Source organism: Coenobita brevimanus, chromosome 18, assembly GCF_032717465.1.
Source record: "Coenobita brevimanus isolate Jiangsu-jjx chromosome 18, ASM3271746v2, whole genome shotgun sequence".
In the NCBI taxonomy this organism is placed as follows: Eukaryota; Metazoa; Arthropoda; class Malacostraca; order Decapoda; family Coenobitidae; genus Coenobita; species Coenobita brevimanus.
This window is the reverse complement of record NC_136971.1, coordinates 31,393,290-31,421,001: the sequence shown is the minus strand read 5'-3', so window position 1 is coordinate 31,421,001 and position 27,712 is coordinate 31,393,290. Positions and strand designations below refer to the sequence as shown.

Below are 27,712 nucleotides of genomic sequence, written 5' to 3'. Positions count from 1 at the left end.
GCTGTATGTGTGTATAAATATATATATATATATATATATATATATATATATATATATATATATATATATATATATATATATGTATCTATCTATCTATCTATATATATATATATATATATATATATATATATATATATATATATATATATATATATATATATATATATATATATATATACTGTATATATCTATATATATATATATATATATATATATATATATAAATAGTATATATACAGTATATATAGACTGATAGATAGACATGTAGATTATTTTAAAAGTTTGTTAACTGTTGTTTACCAAAAACCTTCTGTGCCACACAAAATAGTCAGAAGTCAAAAATGTACAGAACCAAACAGTGAATGGATTTATTTTCTTGGAGTCTTGAAAAAACGATGAGAAACACAAATTTAAAAAGCATGTTTTACAAAGGCATGAAAGCTTAACCCTCTTACTATGCCATAATTAGTTATCTTTCAGTTATTCCTCCATTTCTTCTGCTGCTTCTCATACTCTTTTCCTTTTCCTCTTTTACTACTATCCCCCCTCAACCTCTTCCACTTTCCTACTGCTTCCAATTCCTTTCCTTCTCCTTTCCCCACCTCTCCTTCTTTTTAGTATTTCTTGCAGTTACATTAAATAACTTATCCTAGTATGAGGATTAGTGTGCTCTGTTACAAATGTTAAAATGTCATCCCAGTCACCAAGTTGCTACTTTAATGATTGACACAATAGGCGAGATTATATGGATACCGTACATAAATAGGACATATTGCACAGTTACTCAGTTTTCACCTCCACCAGCGAAGTTGGAGGAGTTATGTATTCACCTGTGTTTGTCTGTCTGTTTGTTTGTCCACACAATATCTCCAAAAGTTTGCAATGAATTCCAGTGAAATTTTATGGAAGGGTGGGCCATGAGCCAAGAAAAATTTATTTAAATTTTGGAGCCGATCTGGATCCTATGTATGCCGCACAATAGAAGTTCTCTATGAATTTCAATGAAATATTGTGGTGGGGTGGGCCATGGGCCAAGAAAGAATTGATAACATTTTGGGACGGATCCAGATCCAGATCTGGCATTGGCGGAGATATGCACTCTGAGTGCTTTCTGGTTTTATCCTGTATTGTATGTGTACACCACAGCAGAATGTTCTTTTCTGCAGTCATCTCCACCCGACACCAGAATTTTTCACACGTACATTAATTTTTTTTTCACTCTTTACAATCTTTAAGCAATTATTTAAAAACACAAAACCACTCGATTATGGAGTGGATTTACTGAGCTTTGATTTTTGGTAACATGTGCAGTTCATAATTCACTAGTTTTATCTCTATGACAGAAAAAAAAAAAAGCAAAAACTTTCTTTAATAAAAAACAAGAAAGCTTGCTCAACAAATCCTCTCCATAAATGTAAAAAGATTAGCTTACATTTTGTAGCCCACAGTATAATTCATATATAAAAACTATCTTTTCACGTAAAATTAGCAGTTTTGTTTTCACTTTTCAAACCTCATTGTTCAACTGCTCCCAGTACTTTTGGGGGTGAATTAATCCACTGATACTTTATTCTCCTAATACTGTATGAGTTTAATCTGCTGAGGGAAACCAGAACAACTAGGGTCTTATTCTTGTTAGTACAGGAGAGCTCATAGTAACAGTATAATTTCCCCACAGATTTATTTTGCATTGAGCAGTATTCCTTAATATTCCCCTGTAGGCTATTTTTTTTTTCTATAATGGATATGGCATTAATAACAAAGTGATATTAAGGGTTCAATTGACAAAATAAAGTGCAGTAGAGGGGATATGAAGCCTAATGCAGAGATAACAGGGTCCCCAGGATCAAAATTATACAGAGAAGTTCAGATCATATATAAAGGCTCCAACATGCATGTTTCGGCCTTGGTCATCTAATGCTGGGTCTCCATAACAACTTCTCCATTCTGATGACATCTGTCGTATTTTATTCATGCTCAATCTCAAGGCCCTTTTTCTACTGTAGGAGAGTTTTCGGATTGAAGGAGTTAGAGATACACTTTAACATTTCCGTCAAAACTAAGGACCCCTCAGTTTAAATAAAATTATCTTATGGTAGTAAGATTAAAAGAAAAAAAGAAAAAGGAAAGATTTTTTTTTTTTCTGAAAATGTCGAGTGGTAATGGTAAGCAAGGTGCTGTTGATTACTTGACGGACTGAATGGTGCGCATGTAAGATGTGAGTTGGTTAGGCACCTCTCTCAGCACAGCCTGAGCTAAGGATGCACGTGCCATCTGCTGATTTCCCGAGATGAATTTGTGCAGCTCTGAAATTCAAGTTGGAGGTGAGAGGGATGTACAAGCAGCCCTTGCTACAAGTAAAGCATGTGGTTGTAAAATATCACAGCTGGTACTGTAAGGCAGGGAAAACTTTCATCAGCTTTATAGGTTAGCATATGAACTAGCCTTCTTTTTTTAACCCTACTGATATGTTCTATCTATCTATTGCCAGACTCCTCAATCCCTTAAGGGGTGGCCATAAGCAAATCGCCTCCATGTTGCCCTGTCCAATGGAACTTCACTGCCTTGCTCCCAGCTCACCCCCCCCCCTCATATACCTCTCCACTCCATCCCTCCATCTCATCCTCGGCCTCCCCCTCCCTCTCCCCCCCACCTCACTCGCATACATTCTCCTCGTTAGTCTCTTGCCCAACCATCCTCTCCACATGGCCAGATCACCTCAGTGCATTTCTCCTAACGTTTGTATCACATCCACACCGCAGCGCTTTGTCACTTCCTCATTTGCTACTCTCTCTCTCCATGTAACTCCACATGCTCCTCTCAGATAACTCATTTCCACTGCTCTCACTTTTGACTTGTGTCCTAACAAGGTCCAAGCTTCACTTCCATAGGTTAAAGTTGGTATCACAATATTGTCATGCAGTGACTTTTTTTACTTCCATCCTCACTTCCCTGTTGCTTATCCATCCATCATGCAATCTTATGTTTCCCATGAGGAGTGTAGGAGCGTGGAGCTAGGCAAGATGGTCCTGATATTCAAGATGAGAGTGACCAGCTTCACTTATCCCTGAATGGCATTACTTGAGCAATAAACCCTAACCACCCATTGGATATAAACCTACACAGGCTTAGTCTGACTGGAGCGCCTTAATTACCCACTAAACCACCAGGTGCCATAATTTGGTTATATGGTTACCAACCAGCATGGTAAATGGTTTCCTCGTGCACAGGAAACCATGTTCCTTATCACTGCTTTCAAAGAACCAGCAACCTTTCTTGCCTGTTGTGTTCTTTCAAGCACTTCACCCTTTAAACTTCCATCATTACTCATCACACTACTCAAGTACAGGACTTAAATGCACTCACATTTTCCATTTCCTCCTCATCCACCCTCACTGTACATTCAGTGACTTCATTTCTCTCAAAGACCATAACTTTGCACATCCCTACATTCACCTTTAGATTCAGTTTCTTACACACACTCCCAAACTCATTTACCAAGCCTTGCAGTTCCCCCTCATCTTCACTTAACAATATAGTGTCATCTGTAAACAACAGTACAAGGAGTTTCCAAACACTAACCCTCTCTCATTAGGGTCGCTCCAACATCCACTGCCCTACCTTGTATCTCTTTTATAACCCCATCCATATACAGATTGAACAACCATGGAGACATAACACATCCCTGTTTCAATCCAACATTCAGACTGAAAAATTCACTCAGTTCACTATCCACACAAGCTGCAGCCTTGGCACCATCATACATGTCAGGACTACATATTATAAATACAAATCATAATAGATAGATAGATAAATAGATAGATAGACAGCCCTCTGCGAGCCTGGGAAAAGGAAATGAGTTTGCAAGTTACACTGAGGAAAGCTGACGACAGCGGCCAGTAAGGAGATGATGCAGTTAGCTGTCAGCAGTCCTCTCGTGAACAAAGACCTAGTAACCATACACACACATATACACACATACTCACACACAGGCTTCTTAAACTTTCCATCCACGAGGAACACACGTGATACGTCTCCTGTTTCACCAGAATTTAGGAAAGAGAGCTCAGAAGGGGACAAGCGATACAAGAGGCTGGTCGCAGGGGAAGGGCTTGGCAACTGAGAGAGAGGGACAGAGAGAGAGAGAGAGACAGAGATATAGCTAGCGGGACTGGACTCTATATTCCGCTCTGTGTGAGAGACTTGTTAATATTTCCAAGACAAATAAAAATAGTCCCATACTATTCTTTACCTCTCCTGTCACTACATGACAAATGGGAAGCTACTCCAAGATATAAAAACCGCTCATCCACAAGTCATAGATATATATATATAACTCAACCACAAAGGAACCTACACAGTCTTTTATGACACAAAGTCATTCATGACATTTGGTAGCAGCGAACGTATACGAACCTCGTCTACGAATCAACATTGAATTCCTACAAAATATCAAGATTGAAAACAAAAAGAATACCTCTCACAACCAACAACTTACAACCAGCTCCTGACACTTCTCTCCAACCAGCCCCCTCCGCCTCCCCGATCATCATGCTGATGCAGAGGTGAACAATGTCACAGGACGCCTTGCAAGCAGTTTAACAAAATATTGATACGATCTTGCAACTTCAACGACGAACCAGCGATTCTACGGACATCGTCTCCGAATTAAAAGCAAATTTCTACAAAAGCAGGCGATACTCTACAAGATTAGCTTCAGTCTACAGTGAATCCCAACAAAATACAGCCTACAATGCAAATAGTCTACAAGTCTACGAAACAACTCTATAATCTTCACGTAACTTCAAGCAGCAACAAGAAGAATATAAAACAAAGCAAGTAAAGAAGAGGAAACACCGAAGCAACAAGCCCACAAGCCACCACCACTCCCTCCCGCCTATGCTGACCCAGAGGTCAAGACACGCAGCAAAACACCAAGTCCATATTCACAACTCATCTTACTCACCCGTCTTCACTCAAGTTACTCATCGCTACTCATTCACTCACCACAGCTACCAGTGTGGGAAGCCGACGTCACCATGTGCTGAGATGACATCACAACGCGAGTCTGCCATGCCAAGCAACGTGTGACTGACACCAGGCACTTCTCACCCACTACTCATTACTCATTATTCACATAGCTCCTACCCATACTCATTTATTTTCACAGTTAAGTTGGAAATTCGACGTTCTATACTGAGGTTTGCCTGGGACAGCCGTTAACAACCATGGAATTTCCTGAGTAATATCGTCCATCAACACACCACTAGAATTATCAAGAGATCTTCAATTAAACCTGTATTTTTCTTCCGAGATTGACTTTTGTATCGACACACCTCTACGATCTGTATCAAGTGGGTAAAATTATACTTGCTCATTTCTTCTCAGTGCTAAAATTAGCTATATTCAACTTATTTACTCATCTATTTTGCTAGGACATAAATAAACAAGAGGCATATTTCATAACACCATATCTTAATGACAGGAATATTTTCGCCACCACCCACGTTAATACCAGATGACACACAAATTGCCACAACATCAGACTCACAATTAAGAGGCAGCCCACCCCTTGTACAAACCTCACCACACACTAAAGATAAAGAAACAAATACGGGAGTTTCAGATGATGAGTGGGAAACCCCCTCAGACATAGAAAGTGTCGACTTTGCCACTGCCTTGCATACGTATGCCAATATACTTAACAGGGTTCACCGGTCCGGTCATACATATTCCACCATTCCCTCACACAACGATAAACACATACAAGTTGAATTAACAGGGCAATCATTAAAAATGGATCAAGAAACAAATACCGCTGATCTAACAACCACACCTCACGTGTTTGTGTATCACGAGGATAAAACTGCCCCAAAATTCTCTGGCACAGACAAAGATCGCATTGATGTCATTTCATTAGTCAGTCAGTGCGAACAAATGTTCATCAAGCGCCACATACTAGACGAACAAGAGAAAATTGCTATTTTTTCATCTTGCATAAGCCAGGAAAGATGTCCAGCAAGCAATCTGTTGCGCTCAGATAAGCTCAATCGTGCTAGGACATATGATGAATTTAAAACTGAATTTCTGAAGAAATTTTCTGGTGGTATGAACTTCTTGCCAGGTATAATTCCAGAATTACATAAAATTGTAGATCTTGTAAGGGAGCACACTACAAACCATGTGCTCAGTGAAATAACTGCTGATGTCTCCACAATCAAGAGAACTTTGTTAGCTACTCTGGAGAATTCTAATTGGATAACAGATGATGGAAAGATGTCCCCAGACCTCGTCATGGACATCATTGGTTATGTAGCTGCCTTGTGTAAATTACCTGATAGGACCCTTAAGATCGCCAAGACGATCGCGTACACCCCAGGAATGTGCTTGCTAGACTTAATGAACGAGGTAGAGATGCTGTATTCCAATGGGAAGAAGAAGAAAAAAGGGCATTTAACAATCTAAAAATTAAACTAACAAATGCACCTTGTTTAGCATATCCGGATTACACAAAATCATTTCTTATTTGTACAGACGCATCAGTTAAAGGATTAGGGGCTGTACTGATGCAGGAAGATAAAAGAGGAAAGAATCAACCAATTGCATTTGCCAGCAGACAAACAAGAGGTGCGGAGAAAAATTATTGCACTACAGACTTAGAGGCACTTGCAGTGGTTTTTGCATTACAAAAGTTTTGAGATTTGGTATATGGTTACGAAATCCACTTATTCACCAACCATAAACCACTGGTGGGTATGTTTAAAGAAAAACTCCTTTCTGGGAGGAGAGCAAGATGGAAATGTACAGTTGAAAACTACAATGTACAAATTCATTATATACAAGGTAAAATGAACATAGTAGCTGACGCATTATCTAGGAACCCGAACACAATTCAGGTCGCAGCGTTAGATCTCAAAGGAAATATCCCAAACCACGAGGATATCGCAAAGGCACAAAGACTTGACCCAATATGGTCTAAAGTAATATACAAGTTAGAAAGTGGAGATGACATACAATTACCCAAACTTCATGTCCCACTTGAACAATTCACAATGGTCAATAATACATTATACAAAATTAACTCTAAACAACCAAAACGACAAAGAAATACTAACCAGTTGGTAGTACCTAATGACATGATACCCCAAGTATTACGATTGATATACGACAGCCCACATGCGGGACATCCTGGAAAGGATAAGACATTCAACCAAGCCCAGCTATTATATTACTGGCCTTCACTACGAAAAGATATAAACAATCATATAGACAGATGCGAATCATGTGCGAAACACAAAGGATACCCAATCACACCTGCACCGATGGGTAATTACCCTGTACCACATCAACCATGGGACGTTGTCGCTGTTGATTTACTCAAGATGCCATTACCATACAATAATAACCTATACTTATTCGTAGCAACGGATCATTTTTCCCGTTATGTCATTTTAGCTCCAATTAAAGATAAGACAGCAGAGACAGTAGCAAAGGCAATAACAGATAATGTAATATGTCGCTTTACTACCCCAAAGGTATTAATAAGTGATAATGGAGAAGAATTTAATTCTGAGATCTTACAAGAAATATGTAAACAATACAACATCAAAAAGGTTAAAGTTTTGGCCTATCACCCAGCATCGAATGGGTTGGTAGAGAGACAAAATAAAAAGGTATTAGATGTGCTACGACACATTCTCAGTGAAAATTATGCAAGCTGGGATGATTGGATTCCCAGAGTAGAGGCCTCAATTAATGGGTCTATAAATAAATCCATCGGTGACACACCACATTTCATTATATATGGCACAGATAAAAAATTACCATATGAGCTCCTAGAAGGTGACAGCATGCCTATATACAATTACGATGATTACTCTAAACTCCGTTTACGTGAATTCCAGGACATTCACAAAAGAGTCAAAAAACAATTAACAATGTCCAAGGAAGAAATGACGGAGGCATTTAACAAGAAGGCAAAAGATTCACCTATCAGCTTAGGAGACACTGTTTACGGAGTCATTCATACGAGAGACAATAAATTATCCCCAAAATTTGAGGGCCCATACAGAGTAATTAACATAAAAGCAAACAAAGTTTTAATTAAGTCACTTTCAAGTGGCAAGGAGAAACAAGTTCATATTGACCATTTAAAACGAGTTTCAAGGGAATTATCACATAATTATTCAGCCTCGGATACAACCGAACAGGTGAACGTACCTCAAGAAACCAAGCAAGAACACAACAATGATTACAAAAAGAAATTAAGGTCATATACCAAACAATCGAATATAGGTGCAACTGTTCCAATAAAATCTACAGTACATCATTTACGAGAATTAAGTATCGATTTAAACTCCTTCTATAAATGAAATAACAATCAACCGTAACGCACATCATCACTATCATCGACCACAGCATTATAGGAAATTAATAGATTTTTTTTTTCGGTAGGTTACGATGAAGGGACTTATGATATGGATTCTCCTCTACATAGTAAGAGGATATGCGCACCTAGACCCCAAGCATATAGTACGACATGGATGCCTCATAGCTCCAACGGCCACGACTACAATCGTTAAGGACGTCTTGAGTACTGAAATAAGTCTAGATTACTTGTATGACTTACCTACTTATCTAGAAAGACTTGCGACGCCGATGCGAACTCTGGACTTCATGATAGGAAATTATGTTTCACAAGCACATAACACCAAGGAAGTGAATGAAATGGTGAAGTTAGCGAAATGGAAACTAGAACAGGCGAAGTCAACTATGCTCGTCATGATCCAAGATCTCCCATCTTATGGAATGGAGGTACTTAGCGACAGGAACAACATCACCCGTACTCGCCAAAAGCGCGGTTTGTTCGACCTGGGCGGCGCAGTTCTTGGGAACATCTTTGGATTGGCTACAGAGGATGACCTTAAAGAAATAAACAACAAATTTAATAAGATAGCTCAGGTACTAACATACCAAGATAAATTCATCACAGGACAGAACTCAGCAATGAAGACAATTGTGAAAAATCTGAAACAAGCAGAAAACGTAGCTCTCGAGAGTGTAGATAAAATAAATGAATTAGAGGGAAACGTTACTCTTTTCCAGCACTTCTCCATCACCACAGAACATATTGACACGATTCTACTACAATTAGAGAACACTAGAGATCGTTTCAGGGCACTTATGCAAGGAATTTCGAATGCTGGTGATGGCAAGATCACAAATGACTTACTCCCAGTTCATGAGCTACGTCAGATAGTTAGTCAGGGCATACATAAACATAAATTGAAGCCATTGTTCCGCAGTAGGGAATTTATGCAACATTACCCATATTTAGAAGCAACACTAACACCAACATCAGTGGTAGTTCATGTACCATTCATCACTGAAGACCTGTTCACAGTATACCAAATACACCTCTTCCCCTATAAAAATAACAACACTTTGGTCATCATCAACATCAACACAGACACCGAACTCATCATGGTCTCCAAGAGACGGGACACTGTCACTTTCGCAAGTGAGTCAACGATTGAACAAAAGTGCCGCACATCCTTACATGCTGTTCATCTTTGTCCTGCGTACATTTTCACGTTTCAGCCTACTGATACAGTCCCTTGTGAAATGGCTATCATCGGAAATGACAATATTCATCATCATTGCAACTTCACTTTTGCTCCAGATAAACTTGTACACCATCAACGCATTGGACACTCACAGTTTTTTTTATTTCCCTCATAAACACATCAGTTTACATAGTCTGTCCAGATATACCACCATCTCATACATCAGCATCAGGATTATACATTGCACCAGACTACTGTGCGGTATTTACACCAGCCATGTCTACTTTATCCACCATCAATCACTACGCCATTCTCAATCATACACACAAACATTTCCACCCACTGCCTGATATGAACTTAAACATGAGCACAAGTATTATGCTGACTTCACCTAAGTTTGAAACTATGCAGCTGATCAATGAAACAATGAAGCCCTGGGAAGATTTGAGTTTGAGTATGTTCAACCCATATTATGTGTATAGCCCAGCACCTACTGTCTTTATAATCGTCTGCATTGTAGTTGCAGTACTGCTGTTCGCAATGCACAGAATGCATGCAAGAATTGCTAATTTGGATTCATTATTTAGTGGGGGGAGAGTTAACATCATAGTTAACCACCCTGAATGAAGTGTATATATTTTGCATATAGTATTAATTATATACATATATATATATATATATATATATATATATATATATATATATAAATACAAAGAAAAATGACCCATATATGGCAGACCAGTACCATTATCTTTAAATGAAATATTAATAACTCTTACCATAATCTTAATTTTAAACTATTTTTTATTCTTGCATGTATGCATTTCACTATAATAACCCAAGTACATACTGTATTACAGTTAAATAATTTACTTTAATGCATTTATTCAAATATGTATACAACTTGTTTAAAATGTAATATTACTGAATAATCATACCACGTTGAGTACACTGCTTCCCGTCCGATCAGCGAAGTTAAGCAACGTTGGGTCTGGTTAGTACTTGGATGGGTGTCCGCCGGGGAACACCAGATGCTGTTGGCATCCCTACGTGTCAAGTGGGGTTGGTGGAGGATTAGTGCCCCTCCCTGTAAAACAATTAACTTTAAGCCATTGGCCACCCCGTCTGGGATACATGGTGTCTGGCAATGAATGAATGAATGAATGTTACTTTTACAATATTATGTATTTCACTTAATTAGCTTGTAAGTTCATTGTAATGTGTATATAGTATGTATTAATATATTAGGACTATTAACTGTCGATGGTACGCCATTTTCGCGCGGCCGAGCAGATGTCAGGACTACATATTATAAATACAAATCATAATAATTAGATAGATAAATAGATAGATAGACAGCCCTCTGCGAGCCTGGGAAAAGGAAATGAGTTTGCAAGTTACACTGAGGAAAGCTGACGACAGCGGCCAGTAAGGAGATGATGCAGTTAGCTGTCAGCAGTCCTCTTGTGAACAAAGACCTAGTAACCATACACACACACATACACACATACTCACACACAGGCTTCTTAAACTTTCCATCCACGAGGAACACACGTGATACGTCTCCTGTTTCACCAGAATTTAGGAAAGAGAGCTCAGAAGGGGACAAGCGATACAAGAGGCTGGTCGCAGGGGAAGGGCTTGGCAACTGAGAGAGAGGGACAGAGAGAGAGAGAGACAGAGATATAGCTAGCGGGACTGGACTCTATATTCCGCTCTGTGTGAGAAACTTGTTAATATTTCCAAAACAAATAAAAGTAGTCCCATACTATTCTTTACCTCTCCTGTCACTACATGACAAATGGGAAGCTACTCCAAGATATAAAAACCGCTCATCCACAAGTCATAGATATATATATATAACTCAACCACAAAGGAACCTACACAGTCTTTTATGAAACAAAGTCATTCATGACATACATACTCTTCATGGCATTCAGCAACTTCCCATTTACTCCATATATCCTCAGTACTTTCCACATTCCTTGTCTGTCCACCCTGTCATATGCCTTTTTCAAATCCATGAAGGCTGCATACAACTTCTTTCCATTCTCTAGAAACTTTTCCACTAAAGACCTAAGAATAAGTTAATGGCATAAAATAATTGTCAAAAACGGAGATTTGTAACAAGGACTTACCGTTGCTACAAGAAGGAAATAATTATATGAAGTTGGTTTAAAAAAGGTATTAAGAATATATGGAGTGGAGGGGAAATTGTTGAGTGCTATGAAGAGTATGTATGAGGGAGCTAGGGCTACGGTGCGAGTGGATGGTGAGCTGAGTGAGTTCTTTGATCTCAATGTGGGACTGAAACAGGGGTGTGTAATGTCTCCATGGCTATTTAATATATATATGGATGGGGTTGTAAAGGAGGTTCAAGGTAGGGCAGTCGATGTGGGGGTGGCCCTAATGAATGAGGGTGAGATTTGGAAGCTTCCGGTGTTGCTGTTTGCTGATGATACAGTATTGTTGAGTGAAGATGAATGGGAGTTGCAAGGTTTGGTGAATGAATTTGGGACAGTGTGTAGGAGGAGGAAGCTGAAAGTTAATGTAAACAAAAGTAAAGTTATGGTGTTTGAGAGGAATGAAGTCACAGAGTGTGCAGTGAGGTTGGATGGTGAGGATATGGAGAATGTGAGTGCATTCAAGTACTTGGGTAGTGTGATGAGTAAGGATGGAACTTTGGGGGATGAAGTAAATGAAAGGGTACAGCAGGGAAGGAAGGTTGTTGGTACACTGAAAGTAGTGATGAGAAATAGGGAGGTGAGTATGGAAGTTAAGAAGTCACTGCATGATGGTATTGTGATCCCTACCCTGACGTATGGAAGCGAGGCGTGGACCTTGCAAGAAGGGAACAAGTCAAGAGTGAGAGCAGTGGAAATGAGTTACTTGAGAGGAGCATGTGGAGTGACGTGGAGGGACAGGTTGACGAATGAAGAAGTGAAGGAACGTTGTGGGGTAGATGTGGATGTGGTTGAAAAGATTAGGAGAAATACACTGAGGTGGTTTGGACATGTGGAGAGGATGGAGAATGAAAGACTGACTAAGAGGGTGTATGTAGGTGAGGTGGAGGGAGGGAGAGGGAGGGGTAGACCGAGGATGAGGTGGAGGGATGGAGTTGAGAGGTATATGAGGGAGGGGGGGGTGAGTTGGGGGGATGGGAGTCAAATGGTGGGTGACAGAGTGACCTGGAGGCGTTTTGTCTGCGGCCACCCTTTGCGGGATTAGGGCGTCGGGCTATAGATAGATAGCTTTAAAAAAAAAATCCTTCTTATTCTTAATGTGTGGGAACTTGAGGTTTTTCTATGAATGTTCCCTGTGTCCTCCATCCTGATATCCAATACCACTTAGCTCCATATATTGTTCCCTTTGATGTGTAGAGGACCAAAGTTAAGCTGCCACAGTCCAGGCCATTTAAGGGTAAATGACCACCTTACACCCCACATGACATACAGATTCAAAAACCTCCAACCACCTCATGGACTTGCAAACCCATGTGTGCAAGATCTCACTTCACTAAGTGACTATAAGCATCAGGCATCTCTGTAGACTTGTTTCCAGTATCTATTTAGATTTCAAGAAAGCTTTTGACACAGTACCACACCAAAGACTTTTATGGAAGCTGTACCATCAAGGAGGAATTCAAGGCAAACTGTTTTGCTGGATGCAAGACTTTCTCATAAAAAGAGAAATGAGGACAGTACTAAGAGGAAACTACTCATCATGGAAAGAAGTGACTAGTGGAGTACCACAGGGTTCGGTGCTGGCACCAATCATGTTTCTAGTGTACATAAATGATATAAACAGTAACACTGGAAATGAGAGCTATCTGAATATGTTTGCAGATGATGCAAAAATACAAAGGTGAATTACTAGCACAGACTCTTGTAGGGAGCTACAAGAAGAATTAAATAAACTTCATGAATGGAGTAGTACATGGCAAATGGAATTCAATGTGGACAAGTGTCATGTAATCAAGTTTGGTAAAAGTGGAAAAAGACCTGATTGGGATTATAAGTTAGGAAATAAAACCCTATACATATCAGAAAGAGAGAAAGACCTAGGTGTGATTATCAATAACAGACTATCTCCGGCTGACCACATCAGCGAGAAGGTATGGAACATGTATACACTGCTTGCAAATATGAGAATAGCATTCACACACACAAATGAAGACATGCTAAGAAGGATAATAACATCATTCATTAGACCAACCCTGGAATATGCATCAGTAGTCTGGAGTCCTCATCTCAAAAAGCATATAGACAAGATTGAAAAAGTTCAAAGGGCCGCTACAAGATGGATACCAAGCTTAAGGGACCTAAGCTACGAAGAAAGACTAAATAAACTGAGTCTACCAACACTACAGGTGAGAAGGAAAAGAGATGACATGATAATGCTATATAAGTGCATATCAGGAAAGGAGAAAATAGACATAAATGATTACTTAACATATGGAGAAGCATCAGCAAGAGGACACTGCAAAAAACTGCATAAGAAAAGAGGTGATAAAGATGTAAGGAAATTCAGTTTCCCAAACAGAGCAATTGATCAATGGAATGCACTACCGAATGAAATAGTGTGTGCCAAAACAATTCACAAATTTAAGGATATGTACGATAAATATGGTCTAAGACACAGGACAATACGAGCTTGACTCATTCCTGTAAAGATACAATTAGGTAAGAACAATTAGGTAAGAACACACACACACAGGGAAGATACAACTTTGGGAAAGCAAATTTTAGAGGATTGAGAAACTTTTTTGAAAATGCGGATTGGAGAAAATTCAGAGAAACAGGAGAGATACAGAGGAAGTGGGATATCTTTCTAGACCTCTATAATTTGGGAGTGGAAAAATTTGTACCAAGAGTAAGAGGGAAAGAAAACAGGAAAAAGGAGTGGTTTAGTAGAAGGTGTATGATAGCAAAAAAAGAGAGAGATAAGGCGTGGAACAATTGGAGAAAGAGAGGTAACGACAGAACAAAGGAAGAATATAAAAGAACAAGAAATGAATACACAAGAATACGTAGAGAAGAAGAAAGGAATTTTGAAAAAGGTATAATTGACAAATGCAAGGATGAACCCAAACTGTTTTATAGATTTGTTAATGGCAAACTGAAACAAAAGGAAGGAATCACCAAGCTGAAAGTAGAAGGAGAGGTCTTTAAGGATGCGGCAATGCAAGCAGAAATAATGAACAAACGTTTCCAGCCAGTTTTCACTAAAGAAAAGGAGCTTGTGGAAGGGGAGGGAGTGATTAGAAATGTTCCGGTGATGAAAGATATAAAAGTGGAGGTACAGGAAGTGTATAAATTACTGGAAACTCAAGATGTAAGGAAAGCCCCAGGACCTGATGGAGTTTCCAATTGGGTACTGAAGGAATGCAGAGAACAACTGGCGGATAAAATTCACAGCTTAATTGTATGCTCACTGGAAGAGGGGAAAGTGCCAAAAGAATGGAAGAGGGCAAATGTGGTACCAATTTACAAGGGAGGAAACAGGGAAGAACCCCTGAATTATAGACCAGTGTCTCTAACCAGCATGGTCGCAAAATTGTGTGAGAGAATCCTGAAAGACAGATGGATAAAATATCTGGAAGAGATGAATATTTTGGCTGAATGTCAGTTTGGATTCAGAAGTGGAAGGTCATGTGTTTCAAACTTGTTGAGCTTTTACTCAAGAGCGATTGATGTGGTACAGGAGAGAGATGGTTGGGTGGATTGTGTGTACTTAGAGAAGGCCTTTGACAAGGTGCCTCATAAGAGACTAATGTGGAAACTAGAATATATAGGAGGACTAAAAGGGAAACTTCTGGAATGGATGAGAGACTTTTTGAGAAACAGACAAATGAGGACAGTAATAAAGGAAAAGATGTCTGGATGGAGGGAAGTAATAAGTGGAGTCCCTCAAGGCTCAGTGTTGGCACCAGTAATGTTCCTGATTTACGTAAATGATATGGTAGAGAAGAGTTCTGGACAAATGTAGAAGTGTGCATGGAAAAGTTTGGAAGGAATGAGAGAGTGTTTTTGATTGGTGATATGAATGGTAAAGTTGGGAATGTGAAGGTGGATGGAATAGTTGGTGAGTGGGGTGTGCCTGCTGAGACAGATGAGAATGGCAGTGCGTTAGTGGACATTTGTGCTGGGAGGGGGTTGGTGATAGCCAATACCCTCTTCAGGCATAAAATGATCCACAGGTATACATGGCGAGTGATGAGAAGGGTGGATGGTGAACTGAATGAAAGGAAGGCAATGATTGATTATGTGTGTGTGGATGAAAGGATGCGAAGATGTATATTGGATGCAAGAGTTTATAGAGGTTGGGGGAGTGGACTTTCTGACCACTACTTGGTGGTGGCCAGAATTAAAGTCCAAGTAAGATGGAGGAACAGAAGAAGGGAAAGACGAGAGGAAGGAGTAGTTGCAAGGAGAGTGGAAAGGTTACAAGAGGATGAGAAAAAGGCAGAGTATAAGAGAGAAGTGGAGGAACGATTGGGCAAATATGAATTGGAGCAGATGGGGGACGTGGAAGGTGTGTGTAGAATATTTACAGAAGAAATATGTGCAGCATGTGATGTGGTGTGTGGAAGGAAGAGAAGACGGAGGGGGGTGCAAGGAACAGCGTGGTGGACTGAAGAGGTGAAACAGGCTGTGGCACAAAAGAAGAAAGCATACAATGAATGGATGAGGAATAGGGCGTGGAAGAGGTTGAGAGGCGGAAGAGAGAGTTATATGTAGAAAGAAAGAGAGAGGTGAAAAGATTAGTAAGAGAGAGTAAGAAGAGAGTGGATGAGGAATTTGGAAGGAATTTGAGTGTAAAGTGGAGGGACTGTAAGAAAATGTTCTGGAGAGAGGTGAAAAGAGTAAGACACGGTGGAAGTGAAGTTAGCAGGGGAGTGAAAGATAAAAATGGTAGATTACTAGTGGAGAAGAGAGAAAAAATGAGCAGATGGAGAGAACACTTTAAGGAATTGTTGAATGTGGAGGATGGAAGTAAAGCGAGTATAAGTGGCTGGGGAATGGCTGGGAGAAGGAGGGAGGTGAGAAGACAGGAAGAAATCAGTAGGATAGAAGTTGTGGAAGCAATGAAGAAAGTTAAATCAGGGAAAGCCCCAGGAATTGATGGAGTGTGTGGTGAAATGCTGAAGCATGGGGGAGAGATAGTAGTAGAATGGATGTGGAAGATGTGCAAATTGGCCTGGGAGGAAGGTAGAGTCCCGGAGGATTGGAAGTCAGGTATAATTATTCCCTTGTACAAAGGAAAAGGGGAAAAAGAAGTGTGTGGTAATCATAGGGGCATTTGTCTTCTTAGTATAATAGGAAAAGTGTATGGTAGGATATTTATTGACAGAGTTAGAGAAAGAACAGAGGAATTAGTTGGAGAAGAACAGGGAGGCTTTAGGAAGGGAAAAGGCTGTGTAGATCAGATATTCATTCTCAGATCTTTAGTGGAAAAGTTTCTAGAGAAGGGAAAGAAGTTGTATGCGGCTTTCATGGATTTGGAGAAAGCATATGACAGGGTGGATAGACTAGGATTGTGGAAAGTGTTAAGAATATATGGAGTAGATGGGTGTAGGACTACATAATAGATAGATAAATAGATAGATAGAGAGACAGATAGAAGCAGGGAGTCAGATGATGAGAGGTGTTGTGTCTGCGAGAATCGAGCAGTACTAAACATGCTTACACACTCTGACGCGAGGAATGCTTGAGACAGCGTCTAGTGGCCATATACACACATACACATATGCTCACACACAGGCTACGGGAACTTTCCATCCACGAGGAACACACGTGACACACCCCTGCTACACCAGAATTTTAGGAAAGAGAGTTTAGAAGGAGACAAGCGACCCTAGAGAGAGGTCGAGACGGAGATTAGCCACCGAACAGGCTAGACAGAAGGAGCAGACAGGCCTCAGAGGAGACAGGTGACGGGAGAAGGGCTTGGCAATCAGAGAGAGAGAGACTATTCGTTACCTCTCCTGCCTCTACAAGCAAATACAAAGTCGCTGCTTTATGACACAAAGTCATTTATGACATTTGGTAGCAGCGAACGTATACGAACCTCGTCTACGAATCAACATTAAATTCCTACAAAATATCAAGATTGAAAACAACCAACATCAGCTCCTGACAGTATTCTCTCCATCCAGCCCCCTCCGTCTCCCAGATCATTACGCTGATGCAGAGGTCAAGAGATCACTCGACGCCTTGCAAGTAGCTTAACGACAAACCAGCAAATCTGCGGACATCGTCTCCGAATTAAAAGCAAATTTCTACAAAAGCAACCGAGACTACAAGATTAGCTTCAGTTCTACATTGAATCCTACAAAATACAGCCTACAGTGCAAACAGTCTACAAGTCTACGACGAATCAGCGAACTACAGCCATCTACAATCAACTACAATTAACAACTCTACGTCGTCTGTATAATCTTCTACACGCACCTACAAGAAGCGGCAGTCTTCATCCTACAACGAGTAAATCACAAGAAAAAAGGACCAAGAATACATCAAGAAAGAAAGAAAACAAACAAACAAACAAACAAACGAAGAGTGAGAGACGACTCACAACTCATAACCACCAGACCTCACCCTCCTCTCTCTGCTACATCCACCCAACCCCCACCGCTTACGCAGATGTGAAGAGGTCAGGACGACGAAGCAAACACCAAGTCCATATTCACAACTCATCTTACTCACTCGTCTTCACTCAAGTTACTCATCGCTACTCATTCACTCACCACAGCTACCAGTGTGGGAAGCCGACGTCACCATGTGCTGAGACGACAACACGCCAATCAACCCGCGAAGGACAACGCTATCACCACGTGCAACACCACTCACACCATTTTCCTCCACGGTAAAAATTAGTGAGTTACATAGTTACTTCATTTATACAATACACAGTGATAGACAATAAGCTTCTGCACAAACATAAAAAACGTGCTGTATAGTTACAGTTTAAATACACATACTTACTTCAATTATCTGCATAACTCAAACACTAAATAATCACCAACAATAAATATTCTACACTGTATATATTCATTCATTTATTATAACATTTATTTACTACCAACGAGTGTTACCATTTATACCTACATAAAATACGTGTTTCATACATACAACTATACATTATTACATCTACAAAGTAATAAAGAAAATATACCATCACAGTTACTCAGTGAGCAATTAAAAGAACTGCATTAAACATTTATTAATTCAAGCTACCTAGTGGAAACATATAAATTAAGTTACAAAGTAAACTAGAGAAAAAAAAAAAAATGGCCAACACAAATGCCGTTAGCAAGAGTGAACATCTTCAACACAATCGTGAAGACAATGATTTCCACACAGTGCTGACACACTTATTACTCACGATAGGTACAGGTGAACAACAAATTAGTGTGTATAGTTAATACTGTATATAGTGTATATATTTTTTATATAATATAACAAAATATGGGACTATATAATATCATTTTATAGTATCTGTGCAATATAAACTAAACTTTGAAAAAGTATCCCAAGGAAATTAGCCAGTAATTATGTAACCATGAACAACATGGAAAAAAGTGTACACAAGCAAAGAGAAACAAACTATGGAAAAAAAAAAAAAAAAAAAAAAAAAAAAAAGGAAAGGAAAGAAAGAAAGAAGAGTAAGAAAGAAAAAAGAGAAATAGAGTAAGATCACATAACAAACAAATGAAAATAAGTGTAAATGTTACTACATATGCCAAAATACCACATAAACTACAAACAAAAAAGCAAATTGTGTCTCCACAAACAAGTGGCATGACACATCATCACTATCATCGACCACAGCATATGTAAGGACTGCAGTTATTACAATTATGTTACACTTATTACAATTATGTAACTACAAACAATACTACAAACAATATGTACCATTTCTGTGACAGTTGCATTAACAAGATGTAACTTTTATGTAACTTTAACTACAATTTTGTAACTACAAACGATATGTAACAATTATGTAACGACAAACGATTGCATTATGTTACACTAACTACAATTATGTACCTACAAACGATATGCAACAATTATGTAACGACAAACGATTGCATTATGTTACACTTTGCCAATTAAGAGTTGCATTAACAAGATGTAACTTTTATGTAACTTTAACTACAATTATAAGGCCAAGACACTTATGTAATAGTTGCATTAACAAAATGTAACTACAATTATAAGGCCAACACAATTATGCATTAACACAATATAAGTCATACAATTATAGCACAATTCTGTATTACCAGTATCATCATACAAGTTAGGTGAAATATTAGACATTACTAAAGTGATAACTCTACGTAATGTATAACCTAACAGTATTACCACTGCACAATTATATGCGTACGTCTGTTGTACATGCACGTCTTGCAAGTGTTATACAACAACCACTGCATTTATTCAAATATGTATACAACTTGTTTAAAATGTATTATTACTGAATAATCACTATTTACTATGAATAATATATGTATACAATATTCATACAATTATGTTACTTTACAATATTATGTATTTCACTTAATTAGCTTATAAGTTCATTATAATGTGTATGTAGTATGTATTAATATGTTATAACTATTAAATGTCGATGGTACGCCATTTTCGCGCGGCTGAGCAAATGTAGGACTACATAATAGATAGATAGATAAATAGATAGATAGAGAGACAGATAGAAGCAGGGAGTCAGATGATGAGAGGTGTTGTGTCTGCGAGAATCGAGCAGTACTAAACATGCTTACACACTCTGACGCGAGGAATGCTTGAGACAGCGTCTAGTGGCCATATACACACATACACATATGCTCACACACAGGCTACGGGAACTTTCCATCCACGAGGAACACACGTGACACACCCCTGCTACACCAGAATTTTAGGAAAGAGAGTTTAGAAGGAGACAAGCGACCCTAGAGAGAGGTCGAGACGGAGATTAGCCTTAGAACAGAAAGAGAGAGAGATAGCGAGACAGGGAGGTAGCTACCCGGGACTTATACTCTTCCCATGGGAGAGACCTGTTTAATATTTCCAAGACAAATAAAAATAGTCCCATACTATTCTTTACCTCTCCCGTCACTACATGACATCTGGTGGGGACTATACTACAAGATATAAAAGCCGCTCGACCACAAGTCTAAAATATACTTCTCTACAAGTAACTACAAAGTCTTTATGACATGGGAAGTTGTTGAATGCTGTGAAGAGTATGTGCGATGGTACGAAGGCTGCAGTGCGTGTGGATGGTGAACTAAGTGAATTTTTCTCATTGAAAGTTGGGTTGAAACAGGGATGTGTCATGTCTCCATGGTTGTTCAATCTGTACATGGATGGGGTAATAAAAGAGGTACAAGGTAGGGTAGTGGATGTTGGAGTGGCCCTGGTGAGAGAGGATAGTGTTTGGAAACTCCCTGAGCTGTTGTTTGCAGATGATACCGTGTTGTTGAGTGAAGACGAAGGGGAGCTGCAAGGCTTGGTGGATGAGTTTGGGAGAGTGTGTAAGAAACGGAATCTAAAGGTGAATGTAGGGAAGAGTAAAGTGATGGTCTTTGAGAGAGGTGAAGTCAGTGAATGTACAGCGAGGTTGGATGGTGAGGAATTGGAAAATGTGAGTACGTTTAAGTACTTGGGTAGTGTGATGAGTAAGGATGGAGGTTTGGAGGGTGAAGTGCTTGAAAGGGTACAGCAGGGCAGAAAGGTTGCTGGTTCTTTGAAAGCAGTGATAAGAAACAGGGAAGTGAGCATGGAAGTGAAAAAGTTACTACATGACAGTATTGTGATACCAACTCTAACGTACGGAAGTGAAGCTTGGACGTTGTTGGAAGGACACAAGTCAAGAGTGAGAGCAGTGGAAATGAGTTATTTAAGAGGAGCCTGTGGAGTCACATGGAGAGACAGGCTGACGAATGAGGATATAAAGGAGCGTTGTGGTGTTGATGTGGATGTGCTAGGAAGCGTTATGAGGAACATACTGAGGTGGTTTGGCCATGTGGAGAGGATGGAGGGTGAAAGACTGACGAAGAGAGTGTATGTGAGTGAGGTGGAGGGGGAAAGAGGGAGGGGGAGGCCGAGGATGAGATGGAGGGATGGGGTGGAGAGGTGTATGAGAGAGGGGGGTGTGAGTTGGGAGCAGGGGAGTGAAATGGCGGGGGACAGGGCGACTTGGAGGCGATTTGTTTGTGGCCACCCCAAACGGGACTGAGGCGTCTGGCAATAGATAGAGATAGATAGATATGGTAGATGGAGTGAACAGTTATGCAAGTCTGTTTGCTGATGATGTAAAGATCTTGAGGAAGATAGAGGTTGAGGAGGATTGTAAAATACTGCAGGAGGATTTGGATAGGATACACAATTGGAGCCGGACGTGGGAAATGAAATTTAATGTAAACAAATGTAAAATATTGGAAATGGGTAAAAGTACCAGGAGACCATCACTGAATAATTTTTTGGGTGATGAATTAATCACAAAAAGAAGAGAAGAGAAAGATTTGGGAGTGCTGGTCCAAGATAGTTTGTTACCAGAGAGGCACATTAACAAGATAGTTGGAGAGAATATAAACTCCTGACTAACATAAGAGTAGCATTTCATTATATGGATGAGGAAATGATGAAGAAATTGATAGTGGCCATGATCCGCCCCAGGTTAGAATATGCAGCGGTAATGTGGTCCCCACACAAAAAGAAAGATATAAACAAGATTGAGAGAATACAAAGAACAGCAACCAAGATGGTCCCCAGTCTGACAGACCTGTCATACAGAGAGAGGCTGGAAAAACTGGATTTGCCTTCGTTAGAGGAAAGGAGAAAGAGGGGAGACATGATTGCGGTGTTCAGGACCATGGTGGGAGTAGATAAAATTGACAAAGAAGATCTGTTTGTATGGGATAAGAGAGCAACAAGAGGACATGGAATGAAATTGAAAAGGTCAAGCTGCTTGAAGGATATCAAGAAATATAGCTTTCCTTACAGAAGTATAGACTTATGGAATAGCCTGGACAAAGAGATCGTCCAGTCTAAAAACTTAAACGAGAAGTTAAATTCGACTTATTGAGAAACAGCGACGGAAACCCACGAGCTTAGTACATTCCGTGTATATCACAATTAGGTATATTAGGTAAATACTTAAATATTTGGAACGACTTAGACAAAGAGGTGGTGCATGAGAAAAACATTCATGTGTGTAAAGGTAGACTTGATAAATGTGGATATGGAGACAGGACAACACGAGCATTGCTCAATTCCTGTATACTACAAATAGGTAAATACACACACACACACACACACACAAGAGGTACAGTTCTGTGTAGGCCCCTTTCAACCAGGGATTAATTTTTTTATTCTATTTCCTCCTACGAGGTGATTTTATTCAGTTTACAGATCAGTGTACCAGGGTTGGATTGAGTACTGGGTAACAAGGGATGAAAAAGCACAAGGTGAAAGGGGAAAAAAAAAAAAAGTGAAAGGAAGATCAAATGACGGACTGAAAAAAGGATTGTATAAAAAAAAAGAAAAAAGTATACCTTGGGAAATATAATACAGAGGTTATAAAAAGAGAAAAATACTTTTGTGGATCTCTTGGACAAGGCATAACTGACAACTGGAATAAGGGATATAAAAAAATAAATAAATAAATCTGACTTCAAAGGATGGAAACTAAACAGATGAACAAATAGTCCTTCTCTCATACAGAACATCAATTAGGCAGGGAATAAAAATGTTAACACCTCACCCGGCATTACCTCCAAACAAAGCTCTGGGATGACACGAGTAAGAGAAATGAACCTTGGCCTTATAAACTCCCCCCTCTCTTCTACTCCATCTCGTAGGTATTAGTCGGCCCCTGGACGGTCTTGGCACCTGGTTTGTGACCCCTTAGCTTCATCCATGACACCAGTTGATTAGGTATCTCGGCAAGCACATCCTTTGCTAGTCAAACCTGGCTGTATTCACTCTGGCCTCCATAGGATCCAAGGTGACGGCGCAGCTCTTTGGTTTTGGTTTAGTTTTCAGTTTTCGTTGGGAGGGATCATGGGAGGTGGGGTGTAGGGGAGGAGTAAACAGAGTTACGAGTGAGATATAAGTTTGGGAGAAAGGCAGTAATAGCAGTAAGAGCAAGAAAGATGGGGTGATAATGGAGGTGAGAAAAATGAAGAAATAGTAAAACTGGGAAATATGACTGGATAAGGAGGAGCAAATGGGGCTTAGGGGTGAGAGACATAAGTGGGGGGGAAGGGATGATAGCAGTATAATGCAGAAAGAAGAGGTAACAGGGGAAGAGAGTAAAGAAAACACTTTGGAGAGATGAGGTCACATTGGGAAAGTTTGTTCAGTTAAAAATAAAACAGGATAATCAATAAAAATAAAATGGGATAAGCAATAGGGATGAGTTTGCGGAAATGGAAGGGAAAACAACTGAGACTGAAAGATTTTTATATCAGGAAAGATGGGGATCAGTTATAATGGAAAAGAAAAACCAAAAAGGAAAGAAAGGACGAGAGAAAAGGTGAAACAGAAATGAATTACCTAATGATTATTTAGGTACCATTTCTCACCACAGCCAAACTGTGGTACCTCTGCTATAGCTGAAAAGGCCACACACCGCCTACTGATAATATACAGAAAGACCTCATTACATGTAACCTTTTTAGGTTCTGCTCTTGATTCCTTAGTTAATTACAGAAATGATGTCACAGTATTGCCACATAGTCATATTATTAAAATGACTTAGTGAAAATGTACCATGAGCAAGCCCTTAATTTTTTAATGATCATGCAAGCCCCATAATTAGCAACACAATAGGCACAGCTGTTGATAGGTCTGCTTCTGTGACTGTATCTATGTTAACAATATATCTGATGACTGTCCGATCCAATCTGGATCAAAACTGGCACTCAGTGTACTTTGGGAGTAGGCATAGGGAAAGCTGGTTCACTTTTGGTACAGAGCAATCAAAGGTCAACGTCACGGTTCATGGCTGTATTCTTTGAGGACATCTGACCTGACTTAGTTGTGATCAGTCTGCATTCCATATTACAGAGTAGTCAGCAACAGTGATCAAATGTCAGAAATGTTTTATCATCACATCTATCTATCTATCTATTGCCAGACGCCTCAATCCCGTTTGGGGTGGGCACAAACAAATCGCCTTCAAGCCGCCCTGTCCCCCGCCATTTCACTGCTCCGCTCCCAACTCACACCCCCCTCTCTCATATACCTCTCCACCCCATCCCTCCTTCTCATCCTCGGCCTCCCCCTCCCTCTTCCCCCCTCCACCTCACTCACATACACTCTCTTCATCAGTCTTTCACCCTCCATCCTCTCCAGATGGCCAAACCACCTCAGTGTGTTCCTCATAACGCTACCTATCACATCCACATCCACACCACAACGCTCCTTTATATCCTCATTCGTCACATGCTTGAGAAATTATCATAAATTGAGGGCTTGTTGACACCTTCACATTCAAGTTTTAATAACTGAGCCCCAAAACTCACTATTACCTGGAAAGCCAATCCCCTCAAGTCCTGGCACCAAAAATGAAAACAGATCTGACATATAATTAGGTCTTTCTGTAAAGCAAGTACCCAGTATGCCAAGCATCATTTATTGCATTGCAAAAAAAGAAAAAAGAAAAAAAGACAGCAGCCTTTACAGTCGGGTAAAAAGTTGGCCTAATACAGTACACCACTGCGGCTACTTCACACCTTAAGCAAGTTCATCACTTTTCACCTTGACACTTCACATCAGAGAGTATCATCTATGAGCAAAGATATATACTAGACCTCTCCCAGCTTAGGGACAAACCCTGTTAGCCAGCAGAGGGATGGGAGGTGAAATACCTTAATTTCTGTCACTGGCTGTATATCTTCACAAGATTACTAATCTAGTGATACTGGTTATTACATACCCTGTGAAGCAAGACCACTGCAGTCATATCATTTTCCCCAGCCCTTCAAAATGCTCATGTCACAGGCACAACAATCTGCACTTTTTTTTTCTCAGTTTGCCTTTTATGGATGCACTTCACTCACTTTCTGTCTTACTTTCATCTGAGAGAGCCCTGTCATAACTAAGCTTCTTTTCTTCATCCCATTAATGATCCTATCCTGCATCTGTTTCAGTCTTTCTCTTCCCTTCCCTCCCAGCATCTAATAAAGCTCCTAAACTTTCTTTAATCCCTTGAGACTGACGTGTAACATATAAGCTGAGGAATAACATGTGGTAGTACCAGAATAATATTCTCAATTGTCACTTAGCCCGAATGATTGAGTTTTTGATGAGACTTACCAACAAACTGGACAATATCCCTTTCAGCATACATTCCATTATAGCTGAGCCTCTTCTCATCACCATCCAGCTGTTCCATGGCAGCAAAGTCCTCATCCCCCACTCCCACAATGATGACCGACATGGGCAGGTTGGATGCATGTACCAGTGCCTTACGGGTGCTGGCCATGTCTGGGTAGTGGGTAGTGAGGGTTAAATGAAATTGCTTGTTAGGATTGAACTCTGGTCATACTAATGGTGAGGACAGTGAAAGTACAGTAATGGGTTAGCATGAATTTTGTGGCCACATTAGTGTGGGGCAAAGAGTAGAGTATGACAGGGTCCTGGGATATGGTGGGTTAGGTTTGATGTTTATGGTATGGAACACATGAGTAACTATGCTCAGTTACAACTTCACGGCTGGAAAACTGTACTGCACCTATTTTAATTACGAAGCCGCAGCAAGGCAAAATGCTAAATACATTTTCCTGAGATATATATCTCACACTTCCAGTATTCAGAGTTACTACCTGGAAAAGGCATTTATAGCAGACTTGCTAACCTGTGAGGATGCCATCAGTAATGATGAGAAGTACAAAGTAGTTTTTTCCATCCTGGTGGGCTCTGGCAAAGTTGGCTACATGGTTGATCACAGGAGCGAAGTTGGTGGGTCCATACAGCCCAACTGGATAAGGGCAGAGACAGATAAGGGGAATGTGAATGATGGGGGCAAAGAGGGTGCATCAGTTTCCAAAATACAAGCAGTTCCTCTTGTAAATAAATGATAACACATCTTTTTCCATGAAAGACCAACTGGAGAGAAGCAGAGATAAAGGAATGTGATGGCATCAAAAAGGGTTCAACAGCAACCATGAGGGTGTTTGATCCTTACACTCTGAATGTGTACCCTGCTATACCTGTAGATTGGCCCCACAGTAGTGCCTGTAGTTGCATACGGTACCTATGGTCAACAGGTCTGCTCAGCCAGACAAACTGGGACTAAGCAACAACAATGAGTTTGTCTTGGGAATGTGGAGCCAAAATATTATTTTATATGAAACAGCTTCAACCTTTTGACTGGAACATTGCTCTGTAGTCAAATAATATAGTCATAGTGACTCATCACACCTGATTGGATGGCGCGGTAGTAAGCATCCAGAATCCCGGCAACTCCTTGGCAGTAAGGGTTATCTGGGTGGAGATTGAGGAAGAACTCATGGCTTACTTTCCATTTATGAGGGAGCCTTCCTCCAAAACCCAAAGCTGGAAACATCTTGTCTGAAAAACGGAGATAGGGGTGTAAAGGCAATTAATATATTGTACTGTAATTTGTTACAAAGCAGGAAGGGAACAAAATTAATTTAGAATTAACAGAGTGAGGATTGACATATGATGAACAGAGTAGGGAGCAAAACAATACATAGTGAAGATACAGGCTGAACAATACTGAAAAATCTAAATATATACAGTATATAGTAGCAGGCTCTGGAGAATAAAAATAGGGTATAGGCTCAATGTTGCCTGTGTGATGGACAAAAATCTAGAAATCAAAGATTAAATTATTTTCAAATGAATGAAAGACCCATTTCACTGGTTATGTTCTGTGTTGAATGTTGGATATTGTTTTAGAAGTGTTGTGCTTGATGTGAATAAGCAGGTCCTTTTGTGTAGGCTGTCACTGTTTGAAATACTGTATTTGCCAGATACAAAAAATGTAGTATTGTAAAAACAAAGTGGAATTGGTGTTAAGAATGAAATTTGCTGATCTCTTGGGGAGGGGGATGTGCATTTTGTTTTAGACTTGTTTCTCATGCAATGTACCGTTAGCCTTTGTGAATATCA

General features: G+C 39.8%; 1 protein-coding gene and 1 pseudogene across 9 annotated transcripts in view; one reads left to right on the top strand and one right to left on the bottom strand.

Annotated features, from left to right (window-relative positions):
* Positions 1 to 244: 244 nt before the first annotated feature.
* Positions 245 to 27,712, bottom strand: part of LOC145391415 (copine-8-like) — a 35,974-nt gene continuing 8,506 nt past the window's right edge. For 8 of the 9 annotated variants that reach the window (XM_080266027.1, XM_080266024.1, XM_080266028.1 and 5 more), the window contains 4 exons: positions 26,999 to 27,148; positions 26,433 to 26,555; positions 25,892 to 26,062; positions 245 to 2,306 (listed from right to left, as the gene is read on the bottom strand). In XM_080266027.1, the coding sequence (XP_080122153.1) occupies positions 2,185 to 2,306; positions 25,892 to 26,062; positions 26,433 to 26,555; positions 26,999 to 27,148 (566 nt within the window). In that variant the 3' untranslated portion in view covers positions 245 to 2,184. Of the gene's footprint in view, positions 2,307 to 10,504; positions 10,654 to 25,891; positions 26,063 to 26,432; positions 26,556 to 26,998; positions 27,149 to 27,712 lie in introns of all 9 variants that reach the window. The other variant, XR_013895844.1, reaches the window with a different exon arrangement.
* LOC145391579 (5S ribosomal RNA) lies at positions 10,491 to 10,609 on the top strand (annotated as a pseudogene).